The sequence below is a fragment of the Aethalodelphis obliquidens genome, unplaced genomic scaffold (genome assembly GCF_003676395.1).
Source record: "Aethalodelphis obliquidens isolate GAN/ISIS:26980383/991018 unplaced genomic scaffold, ASM367639v1 scaffold48, whole genome shotgun sequence".
Classification (NCBI taxonomy): domain Eukaryota; kingdom Metazoa; phylum Chordata; class Mammalia; order Artiodactyla; family Delphinidae; genus Aethalodelphis; species Aethalodelphis obliquidens.
The window spans coordinates 6,943,841-6,960,799 of record NW_020837992.1 but is presented as its reverse complement, the minus strand read 5'-3'; the positions used below and the strand labels follow the sequence as shown (position 1 = coordinate 6,960,799).

At 44.2% G+C, this 16,959-nt stretch overlaps 1 protein-coding gene across 1 annotated transcript in view; it reads right to left on the bottom strand.

The window, feature by feature from the left end:
- HHAT (hedgehog acyltransferase) overlaps window positions 1-16,959 on the bottom strand; it is a 364,318-nt gene that overhangs the window by 280,491 nt on the left and 66,868 nt on the right. Inside the window, exons 5-6 of the mRNA XM_027082906.1 lie at window positions 5,083-5,277; window positions 1,700-1,915 (exon numbers count right to left, since the gene is read on the bottom strand). Of these exons, the coding sequence (XP_026938707.1) occupies window positions 1,700-1,915; window positions 5,083-5,277 (411 nt within the window). The remainder of the gene's footprint in view (window positions 1-1,699; window positions 1,916-5,082; window positions 5,278-16,959) is intronic.

The following is a 16,959-nucleotide window of genomic DNA, read 5'->3' as shown; positions in this document are numbered from 1 at the left end:
CCAATTTCTTTCCTCTTAATGGGTTTAGTCTATGTTTCTCTGAGAATTATCTGTCTTCAAGGGAGGGGTGGGGGTGTGCTTGTGGATGTTTAGTCCAAAAGTTATTGACTGCAACGTTAGAATTAAAAACTTACAGTGGCAAGGAGGTTGTAAAGGAGACAAAATTCGGAGAACCTGAACCCACTCTACCCCGGGTCTACCCCACCCTCACCCAACCCCCTGCTCTTCTAAGAACTTCGGATAGTGGTTCTCTATCTCTAACAGCATCAGGACCACGCTGCTGGGCCCCGCCCCCGGGTTCCTGATTCATTAGGTCTGGGGAGGGGCCTGAGAACGTGCATTTCTGACAACTTCCCAGGTGATACTGTAGCTGCTGGTCCAGGGACCACACTTGGAGAATCACTGAGTTAGGAGATCAGCTGCCATCACTAAACCACTTCTTTCTTTTACACAATTTTAACCATGATTTTCAAACACAGATTTCAAATTCCTTCACGGCAAAAGAGCGATCCTAAACAACCCAAACTGAGGTATGAGAAACCAAGTACTAAACATACATCTGCCCAGAATATCAACTTCACTTAAAGATTTGCAGAGAGGAAAACATTCAATGATTTAACTGGTAATTTTTAAACATTAAGTTATTGTTATAATGCAGAAATATACTTCTGAGTACAATGTGCAACTCAGTGAAATTTTTAAGACGAAATAAGGGATTTCTAAGAACCCTCCTATTTGTGCAGGGGGCACCTTTCAGGTTGCCCTCCGAAAATGTCAAACACTGCTGCTGGCCCTGCTCTTCGAACTACGTGTCCAGGCCCCAGTGTGTGTGCACACGTGTACATGTGTGTGCTTGCACATGTGTGCACTGTGTGTGCATACGTATTATTGTTCTCACCTCCATGGGGATTGTTTTGTTGGGGGGAGGGAGACAGGAATGTCCTTTGAGAAACACTGTTTTTCGGGAACATCAATTGATTACTCACACTTCAGGTGAATTAACTTAGTACACGTGTTCCACGAGGCTAGCTGTGGAATGAGGAAGAAAATCCGAACTAGGAGGAAAAGTGAGGTGGCAATGACGAAGGTGGCTTCCCATGAGCTTCAGACAAGGCTGCTGTCCAGACAAGGCTGCTGTCCAGAAGTAGGGAGGCGAGATCCTGGGCAGAAACAGGCACCCAGACCCGAAAGCACACCATTGCTCTCAAACCCTCTTCAACTCCACTCTGTGATCCCATCCAGATCGCCCTGAACAATTCCCAGGCCACGGCAGAGCTATTTCATAAGCAGTTTGTGAAAATAAAAGGGCACCTATTATTTGCCAAACAAGAGCTTAGCCAGTTCCTCCTTCCACTTTCCAAGTAATACCACGAGAAGCCAGTTTTCTTTCTCTGGGACGGCCCTGCAGGGGATGCCTACCCCCAAGTTCCTGGCTGTGCCCAGTTATTATTTCTGGCTGCCACAGTCCACAGAGAATCCGGGTGGGAGCTCCTACCACCAACAGGCACAAGAGATATGCTGACCTTTATTTTGAAGGCTTATTTCCCAGAAGTATTTCATTTATTATCAGAAATCATGACAATAATGTGTGTTCTTAAACTTGTGGGCACCCCTGTATGAAGACTCATGGATGACCACAGCAACAAAGACAGAAGCATCATCTGCAGAAACACCCATCCAATCCCCGAAAGGCTCTCACCTGTGCGATGAACTCTGGGAAGCTGAGGATGGGCCCGTTGTGGAAGACTGGGTAGTAGAAGACATAGGCCACCATCCAGGGAAAGGAGCAGAAGGTGCGCTCAGCCGGCGGCTGCTGCCAGCAGAGCTCCAGGCTGAAGCTGGTGTAGTACAGGCAGCGAACGGTCAGTGTGAACTGCAGCAAGTAGTACTCATTTTCCGTCTGGTACCACCCTCTCTGCAAAGTCACAAGGAGACAACAACCTTGAGTGGCAAGGAGGGACGTCATCCAGTCTCCCAGGAAGGAGATCTCTTCCACGGGCAGAGCAGCTGTCCCATCCAGGGAGTCGAGAACCACTGAACAGCAGGTAAACATCATCGATCATCAAAACAAGCAATTAATGAGGAACGGGCAGGAGAGTGTCCCTAACATCAGCCATAAGCTTCGCATTAAGCCTGATGCAACACAGAGTGAAGGTTTTCCCAGATATGCTTCTGTCAGATACACCAGCGGACAGCATGGAGATCAGCTACATCCAGTGGGTACTCTAACAGCTCCTTCAACAACTCTGAAGACAACAACAGACTTATACAGGCAGACCTCAGGGTACTGCAGGTTCGGTTCCAGACCACCGCATTAAAGCGAACACTGCAATAAAATGAGTCACACAATTTTTTGCTTTCCCAGTGCACATAAAAGTTATGTTTACGCTATACTGTAGTCTAGTAAACTGTGCAACAGCATTATGTCTAAAAAGACAAAGAACATACCTTAATTTAAAAATACTTTATCGCTGAAAAACAGAAAAAATGCTGTTGATCATCTGACAACGCAGGGTTGCCACAAACCTTCAGTTTGTTAAAAAAAAAAATGCAATATCTGCAAAGTGCAATAAAATGGGGTGTGTCTGTAAATGTCACGTGGGATTTATGTGTTCAGTGTAGCTTTCCTTTTGTTCTTCTATCATTAATTTGGCTCCACATGTAGTGGAAGACTATTTTCCAAATAAGCTTTAGAGAAACATCATCAAAAGAAATAGTCCCGGGGCTTTCCTGGTGGCGCAGTGGTTGAGAGTCCGCCTGGCGATGCAGGGGACGCGGGTTTGTGCCCCGGTCCGGGAGGATCCAACATGCCGCGGAGCGGCTGGGCCCGTGAGCCATGGCTGCTGAGCCTGTGCGTCCGGAGCCTGTGCTCCGCAACGGGAGAGGCCACAACAGTGAGAGGCCCGCGTACCGCAAAAAAAAGAAAAAAAAGAAAAGAAAGAAATAGTCCCTGCCCTCAATGTACCTAAATTCTCATACCGGAGATAGGTATGTAAAAGTATAATTACAACACAGCATGAAAGAATAAAAAGCACGTACAGGGCTTCCCTGGTGGTGCAGTGGTTGAGGGTCCGCCTGCCGATGCAGGGGACACGGGTTTGTGCCCCGGTCCGGGAAGGTGCCACATGCCGCGGAGCGGCTGGGCCCGTGAGCCATGGCCGCTGGGCCTGCGCGTCCGGAGTCTGTGCTCCGCAACGGGAGAGACCATAGCAGTGAGAGGCCCGCGTACCGCAAAAAAAAAAAAAAAAAAAAAAAAAGCACGTACAAAATTAGGTACGGAACAAAAGACTAAAAGCAAATGTAAAATCTTAATAGTGAGGGCATAAAATTATGGATCATTTTATAATCTTTATATTTTTCTATATTTTCCATATTTTCTATAATACATATGTATTGCTTTTTTAATGAGAAAATAGGTTATGGAAATAGATACAAGAAATAAAACTGGGACAAAGGAAAGAGTTGTTCACTTGATCCACGAGGGTCTTTTAAGGCTTTACACTGAAAAACTAAGTACCGAACAGAGTTTCTATTCCACGTCCAGGACTTCGGCAGCCACCAAGGAAAACCAAGAAAACCGCATGTGTGAAAGTATGGAAACCCAGGGCAACTAGTTTCTGGTCATTTGCTCGCTCCCCTTCAGCAATATTTTTCACACCACCAGCTTACATAACAAATGGAATACTTATTCACCACCAACACCCATAACTGATGCTAAGAGTCCCCAAATAAAGGATAATTACAACTGGAGACCGTCTTTGAACGTTTGCCAGGTCCCCCAAAAGTTAGGTGTGAATTTGTTTTTATTTTTATCACAAATCTATTTTTTTTTTTTTCGGTACGCGGGCCTCTCACTGTCGTGGCCTCTCCCGTTGCGGAGCACAGGCTCTGGACCTGCAGGCTCAGCGGCCATGGCTCACGGGCCCAGCCACTCCGTGACATGTGGGATCTTCCCGGACCGGGGCACGAACCCGTGTCCCCTGCATCGGCAGGCGGACTCTCAACCACTGCGCCACCAGGGAAGCCCCCACAAATCTATTTTTAAGCACACTTATTTAAGTGATCGCCTAGTTTAATCATTCTGGGAAGTTACGTATCTTTGTTAGGAGAGAGACGCTACCCTGCTTATTCTCTTAAGTCCAGGTTTTGAGACATGTGCTTGAAGTATTCGCCCCAGTTCATTGGTAAGAGTGAAGAAAAATTAAGGCAGCCTAACAACAGCAAGAATTCTTGAATTTTCAAAATGCTACCATTTTTACAAAATTGCTTAACACGTATTATCTTGTTGGATCCTTAGAACAACTCCATGAGGAAGGCAGAGCAGCTATTACCTCCATTTTCCAAATGACGAAATTAAGACTCAGAGGTTAAACACCGCCTCCAGTTTCAAGAGGAGAAGAGACAGTGAATAGAAGAGACTAGAAAACCACTGGCTCATCCTTCCCGTCGCATTCTTTCCCATGACTGTGCAGATCCAGGGCTCACCAATTCTAACTGCCATCACTTAAATCAACGAAAAGGTGAACGAAAAGGTGAACGAATGAGTGAACAAATGAACAAAAATAAAGACACCATGGGAAGCCCAGTTCCACATGACTAAAGAAAGAATATCAAAAGCTTCCCAAGACGTTCCGTACAAGGAAAATACCTCCCTTATCAGTTCAGGGACTATCGTGGGCTTCTGATGAGATAAGGAATGTGAGAGTTCCCTATAAACCCTGCAGCATTCTACAGATGATTGTTTTATTAAATGCATAGGGGATTTTTTTTTTTTGCTGTTTTGCATATTGCTTTTTTTTCCCCTTTGTTCCTGTGACATCTGGCACCATCCATGCCTGCCCAAACTGGGAGAAAAGGTACAAGGTCAGCGCTGGGCAACCTCCAAGGACTAAGGCATAGTCAGATACAAAAGACTGCAGAACGCAACACCAGGGTTCACATGCATCAACCCCCTGTGGCCACTAGAGGGAGCGCCACCACAGTTCTTCAATTGACTCTTGTCTGAAAACAAAGGCATCTACCTGGATAAAGGCACTGCCAAAGGGGCCTTCTCCTTCCCAATGGTAAAACGGAGACTCTTACCATAACTTCCTCCACATCTTGAAGCCTCAGTGTAGAGAGCAGGAAGAGAGAACAGAGCCATGACAGGAACAGCGACCGGAACTGGGCAACACAGAAGGAGATGGTGGTGTGAATAAGAACCATGGCTGTGCCTTGGGTCTCCAGCACACACCAGCAGGCCCACATCCCATAGGCTGTGAGGATCCAGGGTTTGTGCTGCAGACAGGGAGGGACCCAGTGAGAAAGACATGGGTGGGGGGGGAGGAAGAAAAAAGAGAAGGGTAAGTTAACAGGCATTGCTATTGAAGGTTCTACATAAAAGAGGGTAATGTCTTGTGACCCATTAACCAAACTGTTCTCACTGGCCTGGAGATTTAGTGTAACACAGACAAAGAGGATTCAGAGGGACTTTTCACATTAACCCCAGAGCGATGGCTGCCTAGCCCCAGGTTCCCAGAACTCCACCAGATCCGCCCCGAGAAAGGAGCCGCTTTCCTGCCTTCAGCCAAAACCACCCAGACCACTGGATCCCACAACAATAAGATTTATGGCTGACTTTCAACAGACATTATGGGAGCCTGAAGACAGTTAGAAAAGCTGCCAACCTGGCACACTAGCCCCTGCGTACACTGTTCTGCAAAACGAAGGTAAGATAAAATACTGGTGCAAACTTCTCGGGAGTCTTACTGAGAAAACTGGACCCTCTAAACCACAAAAGGCTTTCTAAAGTTTAAACCAGAGACTTACAAGGAAATCTCTAATTACATTTTTATTTCATTAGCATATTATTTACAGTCAAGTTTGTGTCACAGAAAAAGTATAGCTTACCTGTTTTCAGTGATAGTGAGGCCTTTGCATAATCAATGCAATTAATACATTTATTCCCATTTTAGGAGAGAATTTTTCTATTTCATTATCAAGTTCTATAGTTATTGACATTGAATAACTAAACAGACAAATTAACATGTCTTTGCTTTTACAATATACTCTTGGTCCTATCTGGCTGGTAAATTCTTACTTAGAAAACCACAATAATGTTTTAACATTGTTTGAGAGGCAACATATCATAGTGGTGTAATTACTCAAGCTTTGAAGTCCAACTACCTAAAATAAATCCTGGTATCCCCATTAACTAGCTGTGTGACCCTCGGCAACTTACTTAATCTCTCTGTGCCTCGGTTTTCTCAGGTATAAAATTAGGATAATAACAGTATCTACTTCATGAGGTTGTCATGAGCATTAACTAAGTTAATGCATGTAAAATGCTTACAAAGGTGTCTGCATACACAGGAAGGACAAGGCCAATACTAGTTATTATTCCTATAGGAAAATATGATGTGGCTTTTTGGTGAGCATTCAAAAATAGGATTTCCAGGAATACACTGAGTTGAAAAGTAGGGGCTGCTTGAAATTAGGTCTTCCTGTGAAAACAAAAAGACTTCTTTAAGGGAAAGACAGATGGGGACTGCACACTGTAAATGCCGTCCTTCAGTGCTAACTCTCCCAAAATATTGCCTTAGTACAATTCCTTACCAAACTTATACTCCAGCCTCAGAGAGAACATTTTAAATGAGGGACTAGGTCAGCCACTTTGAAGTTCCAAGAAAATCAGAGAAATCTGCAGCTCATTTTTACTATTTTTCCATCCTACTACCCTCATTAAACAGCCACATAAATTTGCTTCAAACTTTCCCCCAAGCACTCACCTCTGGACAGAGTTCAATTATAAGGAACAAGGTCACCAGAGACTATTTTAAGAAGTAGTTCTAATGAGCGAAAAAAAGGGAAGGGGTGTCTTTTTCAACTTGATCTATAGCATTTACCACTTGGAGTCTTTTTCCATGTGTGCACGGCTACATACATATACACGTAACACAGCTACGTTTTTATTGAATGCTATTTGATCCATTTGGAAGAAGCCTGTTGGGATTCATTTGGGATCTTAACCACAGACTTAAGCTGCTTCAGCTTGAAAAAGCTGGAGGAACCTTCAGGAACTACTTAATAGTGCTGTGCAAACCCCATCTGCTCCAGAGATTCTCTGATGAATTTACCTGTGCTCACAAATGATACCATGGGGGCACACAAGGTTGTCCTATACCCTCATCCCTCACCATCTTCCTCCTGCCGAAGAGTAGAGGCAGACAACGTCTAATTTTCTCTAAGACGTCACAGAAAATGCACCCACGTGAACCTCATATTCTCTTCTATCCCTCCTATTACACACTCATCCTCCCCAACGGGCAAAGACAACTCCACTAGACACATTCACGGCGGGCAGGTGATAAAAAGGGAAAGATGTGAACAATGCCAAAAAGAAATCACCTATTTTAAAACATAAATTAGAACCCGACTAACATATTGATTTTTTTCATTCTATAAAGTGAATGCAATTGGAATCCCATCCTTGAAAACACCACTAAGATGCTGAGACAGCATGATTAGTCTTCCATGCCTTGTTCTCTGACTGGCATCAGAGGAACAGTCCCCCACCATCAATGCAGCCCTTAGGGCACACCGCCTCCGACCGCTATTCCCCCCTACCCCCCCCCACACACACGCCTAGACCAGCAAGAAGCAGGGCAGAGAGGGCGAGAAGTAGAAACGCGACACTGCCTAGCTGCGCAGGCAGCAGCATAGAAGGTCTGCTGCTCTGAGGAGGAGGGGCGCTTTGCCCAAGTGTTTCAAAGACCATTTTCATATGCAAAGCCCTAAAGACAGCCCGGTCCCACCTATTTCTACTCCAAAAGTGCTTATGTATTTAGTTTATCAAACCTGTGTCCTCTTTAGCAAAAATGCTTAAATATCAGACATTGAGCCTCTGACATCAAATATGCCAGGAATCTTTTAACTTTTCAAAACTAAAAAGAAAGTGTGTTATGTTTTATTCCAAAACAATACTTCTGATTCATCACTAGAAAGGCTTTAAAAACGTTTTCTCCAAGTTCTCAGGGCGATCTGGGCAGATACGCACAGTTTTGGTCACAGACATAATCTATGTCAAGTTCAATATTTAAAAACCTGCCTAAGGAATTCCCTGGCAGTCCAGTGGTTAGAACTCCGTGCTTTCACTGCTGAGAGCCTGGGTTCAATCCCTGGTCAGGGAACTAAGATCCCGCAAGCCAGGCAGCGCAGCCAATGTAATTAATTAATTAAAACCAATTAGTTAATTTTAATTAATTAATTTTAATTAATTGATAAAAGATCTGCCTATAAGTCAGAATAGCCCAATTCATTTAAGTTAAGAGGTTCAAATGACGATTATGATTGGAAACTGCTGTTCACTTGAAATGAGGCACAAAGAATCATGTTGATCAAATAATGTGTACAAATAAAACAATCTTAATTTAATGTTGGGTTGTGATGTTTCTAATTTAGAGATTTAAATTCGAATCAAGTGTTATTTTATATGATGCTTTTTTTTTAACTGAGATTTTTATTGAGACAGTTGTAGACTCTCCTGCAGTTATAAGAAATAACACAGAGAGATCCTCTGGACACTTTACCCAATTTCCCCCTATGGTAACATTTTGCAAAACCAGAATATATCACAACCAGGATGGTGACATTGCAACAATCCACAGACATTCAGGTTTCCCCAGTTTTACCTGCACTCGTGTGTGTGTGTGTGTGTGTGTGTTTAGTTCTTACGGTTTTATCACATAAAAGGTTTTATCACATATAGGTTCAGTGTCCACCACAGTAAAGATACTGAACAGCTCCATCACCACAAGCATCTCTTGCATTGCCCTTTTATAACCACACCCACCTTTTTCCTGCTTCCTTTACCCTACATCCTTAATCCCTGGAAACCACTAATAATCTCTCCGTTTCTAAAATTTTGCCATTCCAAAAGTCATACAGTATGCAACCTTTAGGATTGGCTTTTTTTTTTTTTTTTTTAATTTCCTTGCTTTTTATTTTTTGGCTGTGTTGGGTTTTCGCTGCTGGGTGCAGGCTTTCTCTAGTTGTGGTGAGCGGGGGCTACTCTTCGTCGCAGTGCTCGAGTTTCTCATTGCAGTGGCTTCTTTTGTTGCGGAGCATGGGCTCTAGGCACACGGGCTCAGTAGTTGTGGCTCACGGGCTCTAGAGCGCAGGCTCTGTAGTTGTGGCGCACGGGCTTAGTTGCTCCGCGGCATGTGGGATCTTCCGGGACCAGGGCTCGAACCCGTGTCCCATGCACTGGCAGGCGGATTCTTAACCGCTGCACCACCAGGGAAGTCCCAGGACTGGCTTTTTTTCATTCAGCATAATTCCCTGAAATCCACCCAAGTTGTGACAGGTATCAAAGGACTGCCCCCTTTATATTGCTGCGTAGTTTCCACGGTGTGGATGGACCACAGTTTCTTTAACCCTTCACCTGCTGAAGAACATCTGGGCTGTTTTCCAGCTTGGGGCTATTATGAATAAAAACTGAAATGAATATACATGTACAGGTTTTTATGTAAATATGTTTTCATTTCTCTAGGATAAATGCCCAAGGGTGAGCTTGCTGGGCTGCATGGTAGTTGCATGTTTAGAGCTCTGTAAAAACTGCCCAACAGTTTCCCAGAGTGGCCATTTCACATTTCCACCAGCAACATACAAGGGATCCAATGCTGCCTCCTCACCAGCATTTGGTGGTGTTACTATTTTTTACCTGATCAACTCTGGTAGTTGGACAGGGGAATCCCACTGTGGCTTTAACTTGCATTTACCATTATGTTCTTTTAAAGGGTATCAAAGTGTGAGCAACCTGAACCCTGCATCAATAAGATGGACTGAGTGAACTTCGCTGGGGCACAAGAAGCCAGCCCATCAGAACTCTCCTGACCCCCTTAACTCTCTTTATTCCAGGTTCTTCAGTTCCTGATTAGGAGACCAAAAGGAAGGCAGGGGAAGAGGAGAAACTTTTAAAAGTTTAACAAACAGTAAGAAAGAAACTGTACTCTGTTTTCGTGGCAGTTGAGATAAAGTGAGACTAAATACTATGGCCTTTCTGATGGAATTAGGCCAGACTGAACTGGGTAGGCGAACTTGCCCTCGGTTCCCATTGCCCCCTGTGTTTATACTGAACCACTTCTCAAAACAGGGCATAACCGTCTCTCTTTTTGATAGGCTCCCTTAACAAATTAATATCCTGTCTTGTTCATAATACAATAACGTAAGAATCTTACATGGTACCTAGCACATAGCAAGTGTTTCATAAACACTGGATAAATGAATGGTTAGAATAGTTGGATGGACAGATGGGTGGACGGATGGGTGGATATGCTTCCCCAGGTATTGGGGTTTAACCTGGCAGTTATGACTAAGAACAAGAAATTAGCACCAAAATTTGGGGCTTTTTAGTCACTAATATGAAAACCTGCTGATTTCCAAAGTCTCTGCTTGTACACCTAACCCCTTATGAACAGACTGCTTTGCCAATGCAGATAGGATAAAAAGGTGTTATTTCACATCTCACTGCCTACTGCCTGTTTTCACTCACAGGGATCTCTTACAATCTTGTGCTGGGGGAAGCCTCAAATAGTGCACAACTGATAGGGTACAGGCACCAACCTTTGAAAGCAGACTCTCTGATAGAACCTGATTCCTGTCACCCCAGGGAAGACTTCCGAGAGATCAACAATTTCAGCTGGCGTGTTTCAAAGGCTGAAATCAGCACCCCTGAGAAAAGACCATGGACTTGCGGCCTTTTCTTTTGCAAATCTATATTCTTCAACTCTTCCTCATAGGGAGCCAGGACCCAGCCACAGGAGGAGCTGGCTGGCCATGCCCCCCTCACACCATCTCTTCTTCCCTTCTGCGTTAGCTTGTTCTGTGCTGTGGACACTGAGTGATAACAGGATGTGCCTGAGTGGTTCCCCTCATTAGCTCACCTCTGTAGGGAGGAACAAAAGTGCAAAGGCTTGGTGAAGACTCCTGCTGGCAACTGGACCAGACTTTGCTGTATATTAATTCTTTTTGTACATCTGCCCAGAAACCACTCAGTGGGGGGCACTGTTTGAGAAATAAATAAAAGGAGTCAATCAATAACCCTTATGCACGGCATAATTTATTGCATACTACATAATCAACTGCAGCTGCTACTGAAAAAAAATATATATATATGTGTGTGTGTGTGTGTGTGTGTGGTGTGTGGGATGTGTGTGTGGGGTGTGGTGTGTGTGGTGTGTGTGTGGTGTGTGGTGTGTGTATGTGTGTGGTGTGTGTGTGTGGCATGTGTGTGTATGGTGTGTGTATGTGTGTGGTGTGTGGTGTGTGTGTGTGGTGTGTGTGGTGTGTGTGTGGGGTGTGTGTGTGTGTGTGGTGTGTGGTGTGTGTGGTGTGTGTGTGGTGTGTGTGTGGTGTGTGTGTGTGTGGTGTGTGTGTGTGGTGTGTGTGTGGTGTGTGTGGTGTGTGTGTGGGGGTGTGTGTGTGTGTGGTGTGTGTGGTGTGTGGTGTGTGTGTGGTGTGTGTGTGGTGTGTGTGTGTGTGTGTGTGTGTGTGTGTGTATCCCCACACAAACAAAAAGGGAAAATAACCAAAACCATCGCAGAGTCCACACAACGGCCTTCTAGCCTCCTTTTCCTGGGAGCAAAGCCCCGTGGGCCCAAACAAAGCCAATTTCATCCCTCCTTAGAGATGCAGTGATGGAGGTGGAAGAGTCTGATTCCAGGAAAACCATTAATGCATGAGATTCCTATTAGGTGTGTGGTTTCGATAATATGCTGGAAGGGAGCGCCTGTTCACCACGGCCTTCCAGAGGTTAGTTTACTTGTCTCAGCCAGCGCCATGGGACCACGCTTTTCAGCCTGCATCCAATGAGCTCAGCCAGCCGGGGCCCAGTGCTAATAATGCAGGTGCTGCCAGTCAGAGGTCAGGTGAGAACGCACCCTGTGGTCAGCAACAGCACCCAGCCTCGGCCCCCCACGCAGCCAGCCTTCTCAAAAAGTTTGCACAGGGGTATTTTTGGTTCTGAGGGCAGGGAACGCAATGTCTCAGGTGGTGAGGGTGTTCAAGAAAGGAGGCCACTGTCTGACCACCCCACATACGTTCCAATCATAACAACCCCCTAGCCAAAGCTCAGAGCCGTTACTCAGCCTCCCCTCCCTCCCAGGGCACTGCCCGCAATGTAGTCTTGCCAAATCCCAGAGAGAGCCCTACCCAGAGAAAAGGCGTTTAACCTTGGCCGAGGAGCTCAGTGGAAAGTTTTATTACTTGTCATGGCAAAAAAAAAAAAAAGAAAAAGAAAATCCCACTTTTGAAAATAAACCCTTCTTTGCCTCTCTCTGGGAGGAGGTAGGGCCACAAAGGCAGAGACGGTATTATAGTAGATGAAGGCGGGAAGCATCCTTCAGGGTTCAAGGGTTGTAACCGCAAGAAGTGATAATGCCTAATCCTCTGCACAGCATCGTCCACAGTTCATGATGCCCCCCAGAATGGGGAAACAAAAGACGACTGCAACCCAAATCTTCTACCCTGAATAAGTACCAAAAGCATCCACCCAAATTAAGGCCATCTGGAACACTCAGTCCAGGTGGTGAAAGCATGGAGCTAATGGGGCCAAAGTTGTGGTTCATACTTACATAAGGACCAAGCGGACTCAGACAAAGAGAACACTGTGCCCCAATCCGACCAGAACCCTGCCCACCAGCTGTTGCACAAATCAAACCTGTGGTCACAAAGAGATGGGAGACACCCCACCACCACACACACACACACACACACACACACACACACACACACACACACACGGCTCAGCGCAAACTCTGCCACATTCCAAGAAAAATGCAAGCAAAACCTCCTACTGAGTTTGGATAAGATGTACTCTGCAGATAAAAAGACAAGTCCACCTATCCACTCATGCCTGGTAATGAGATGCAGGAAGCTGAAATAAGCAGATGCTTCCACTCCCTTCAAGGCACAGCTCACAAGCTACTTCCTCGGGGGCCTTCCCTGACACCCCCAGGCAGATGTGGCCCGCTCCTCCCAGCATCCTGATCAGGATCTGGTTTCCTCTGTCACTTCTCACTCAGCTCCTGGGGGCGGGACTGTGTCTCCCCATCCTTTCTCCCACAGCCCAGCTCAAGCTTGAAACAGGGTCAGAGAAAGACATGCAGGAGAGGAAGGTAGGTATGGCTGGACAGACAGCCTCTGCCCTCTGGGGTTTCAGAAGTTCTGACAGTCGCCTCCTTTTTGAGCACCACAGAGGGAACGGCTCCCAGAAGCACACACAGACCGCAGTCGCGGCACACAGCAAAGGCCAGCGGACCCCAGCAGCAGTCACCTCTTATTTGGCTGTCATCGTATGTATGCCAGCACAACCTTGAAAACCATCGGACTCTCACCACTACCCCAGGAAGCAAGCGGTACCGTCCCTGTTGTACAAATGAGGAGAAAGCCTTCAAGATATTAACTGGCTTAAGACTGCATCACTAAAAAGCAACAAAGCCGGGTTTCAGCCAGGAGCCCTTAGCCACCCCGAATGTGGACTCCTAACAGGAAGAGACTTAACTCAAAGTTACAAGCAAATTAACCACAGGAACATCTATATCCTAACCTAGGTAGGTTTCTGATGGTGGTAGGTACAAAACAGGAGCTGAAAACAGAGGAAATTTGGAAAGAGGGAGGAATATCCGTCCACGAGCAGAGGGTTAATCTACATCTTGCACTGTCTACTGGGGCTATATCTGCTCCAAGGGAAGGGGGGAATTGGTTCTTGCAGACAAGAAAACCTTCCTCTATGCATAAAGCACAGGCAAGTACACAGTACATAAACAGACAGTACATCTGTGGTATTAAAATGTCATAAAGAGGAAGTGACAATTGGGGGAAAATAGCTAAAAATGCTCCTGGGGGAGAAATAATGAAAAAAAAAAGCTAGAGAAACACTGATCTACAGGAAGCAAACAAGAGGTAGCAAGACAAAGAGTGGGAAGCAAAGGAGACCAGTCAGATGCGGCCATGTTGGGCCTGATGCACATGGCAGAAGGGTGAGGAAAGTAGGGGATGAAAACTCAGTGTGCCCAGGGCAGCCTCATCTTTCCTTCTCCCTGCCACACCATCCTTCCACATGTTCAGTGAAAAATATATCACATATCAAACACAGGGAAAGGAATATTTATAAAGTTTATAAGGTATAAAGAATGATGAAATAACACCTGCATACCTAGCACCAGCTTAAGAAAGATAAAGCTATCAGTGCTTTAAAGGGCCCCTGAGCATATGTCAAATACATCTCAATTTTAAAAATGTCAATTATACCTCAATAAAAATAAATAAACAAATAATCAAAGCAAAACCAAACAAACCAAAAAAGGGCCCTGGTTATCTCTCCTCTGATTCTTTTTTCAGCTTTTTTTTTTTGGCTGCGTTGGGTCTTCATTGCTGTGTGCGGGCTTTCTCTAGTTGCGGTGAGCGGGGGCTACTCTTCGTTGCAGTGCGCGGGCTTCTCATTGTGGTGGCTTCTCTTACTGCGAAGCACGGGCTCTAGGTACACGGGCTTCAGTACCTGCAGCACGTGGGCTCAGTAGTTGCCGCACACAGGCCCTAGAGCGTGCGGGCTTCAGTAGTTGTGGTGCACAGGCTTAGTTGCCCCATGGCATGTGGGATCTTCCTGGACCAGGGATTGAACCCATGTCCACTGCATTGGCAGGCGGATTCTTAATCTCTGTGCCACCAGGGGAATCCCTCTCCCCTCTGATTCTATCTCCCCAACGAGATGTGACCACTATCCTGAACTTATTTTCATGGCTATCTCATCTTTGTGATCATACACATGAATGTATATCAATGTAGTCTGTACAGCTCTATGTGCATAGGAGCATATCTGATAGATTCCTCTGCAACTTGCCTTATTAGCTCAATGTCGTGATCCAGAAATTCAGCCACGTTGACAATTACAATTATAATTCATTCCTTTCCATGGAATAAATTCACTACAATTCATCCATTTCCCCATAAAGAATATTTGGATTGCTTCTGCCTCTTTGTTACTACAATACCATTGCTGCAATGAACGTCCTGGCTCATGTCCCCTGATTGGCAGAGAAGAGCTTCTGCAGGGAACATGTCCAAGTTAGCACTGGTAGCTGTGGACTTTGCACCTCTTTGACTTCACTAGGTAATGTAATACAAAGAAGCCATACCAACACATAGTCACAACCTCTCTGTATGAGTTCAGGTGGCCAGTACTTGATATCATCAGGGGATTTTTGTTTTATCTCTGCCAAACTGAAAGTATGAAATGGTATCTTGTAGATTTAAGGTATATTTGCTTGACTACTAATGAAGTTGAACACATTTTCATAAGTTTATTGGTCATTTGTGTTTCCTCTTCTGCAAATTCCTTTTCCCATATTGAGCCCTTTTTCTATTGGGTGACTTGCTTTTTCCTTTTGAAATTTCTTTATATATTCCAATACCAAACCTCTGTCAGGTTGCAAATAACTTCTCAATTAGTGACTTGCCTTTTCACTTTCTTCACTGTGTTTCTGGATACATACAAAGATGTACATTGATTATTATACATTGATAAGTTCTTGGTTTTAATATGGTTAAACTTATCAAATTTTTCCTCTACAGGTTATACTTTTTGTGTCTTAATTAAGAAATCTTTCTCTACCCTACCATCAAGAAATATTCTCCTCCTACATCATGCTTGCTAAAAGTTTCATACTCTTTTTTTTTTTTTAAGTCCTTTTTTTTTTCTGGCTGCATTGGGTCTTCGTTGCTGCGCGCGGGCTTTCTCTAGTTGTGGCGAGTGGGGGCTACTCTTCGCTGTGGTGCGTGGGCTTCTCTTGTTACGAAGCATGGACTCTAGGCGTGCGGGCTTCAGTAGTTGTGGCACAAAAGCTCAGTAGTTGTGGCTCTCGGGCTTCGCTGCTCTGCGGCATGTGGGATCTTCTTGGACCAGTGATCGAACCTGTGTCCCCTGCACTGGCAGGTGGATTCTTAACCACTGTGCCACCACGGAAGTCCTATTTTAAGGACTTAATTCACCTTGAAAATGATTATGAATGGTATGAGGTAAGTATTCATTTCTTTTTAATATGACTCAACAATTGTGTCAGCACTGTTTATTGATGTTTATCTTTTCCATGCAGATCTGAAATGCCACATCTGTCAAAATCAAGTTTCCATCTATGTACAAGTATTTTCTAAACTCTATTCTGTTACATTGGTCTGTTTATCTATCCTGGTGCCAATACAACAATGTCCTAATTATTATATCTTCATTAAGTCATAGTATCCGGTAGGGCGCATACTCTGATTTTGGTATCAATTTTATGCTCTCTTCTTCATAAAATGAATGTTCCCTCTTTTTCTATTTTCTGAAAAAGCCTGGAAAAGATTTAAATAATTTGTGGCTTGAATGTTTGGAAGAAGTGCTGTCTTAGACTATTGTTTTCTTTACAAATAGATTTTTAACTACTTACTCAACTTCTTTTCATGGTTATAGTACTATTCAGTCTTTCTATTTCTTCATGAGTCAGTTTTGGTAAGACACATTTTCTAGAAATGTGTCTGCTTTGCCAAAGTTTTCAAAATTATTGTCATAAAGTTGTGCAAAATATCCTTACTATATTTTTTTATCCTCTTTTCCACACCTAATATTGGTTATTTGTGCATTTTTTTTGACCAATCATGCCACTGATTGTTTCATTAATGTCTACTCTTATTTTTGTTCTTTCCTTCTTCGTTTCTTTTTTCTGTTCTTTCCTAATTTCTTAAGTTGTATGCTTAGCTCATTAATTTTCAGCTTTTCTTTTGTTTTAATAGGAGCATGTAAAGTTATGCACTTACATAAACTTAAAATTATCCAAGTAGCACCCTACAAGTATTGATATGTAATATATTTTTTATTCATTTCTAGCTATTTTCTAATTTCCAGTATGATCTCTTTTTTTACCTATTGTTATTTTAAAGTTTGCT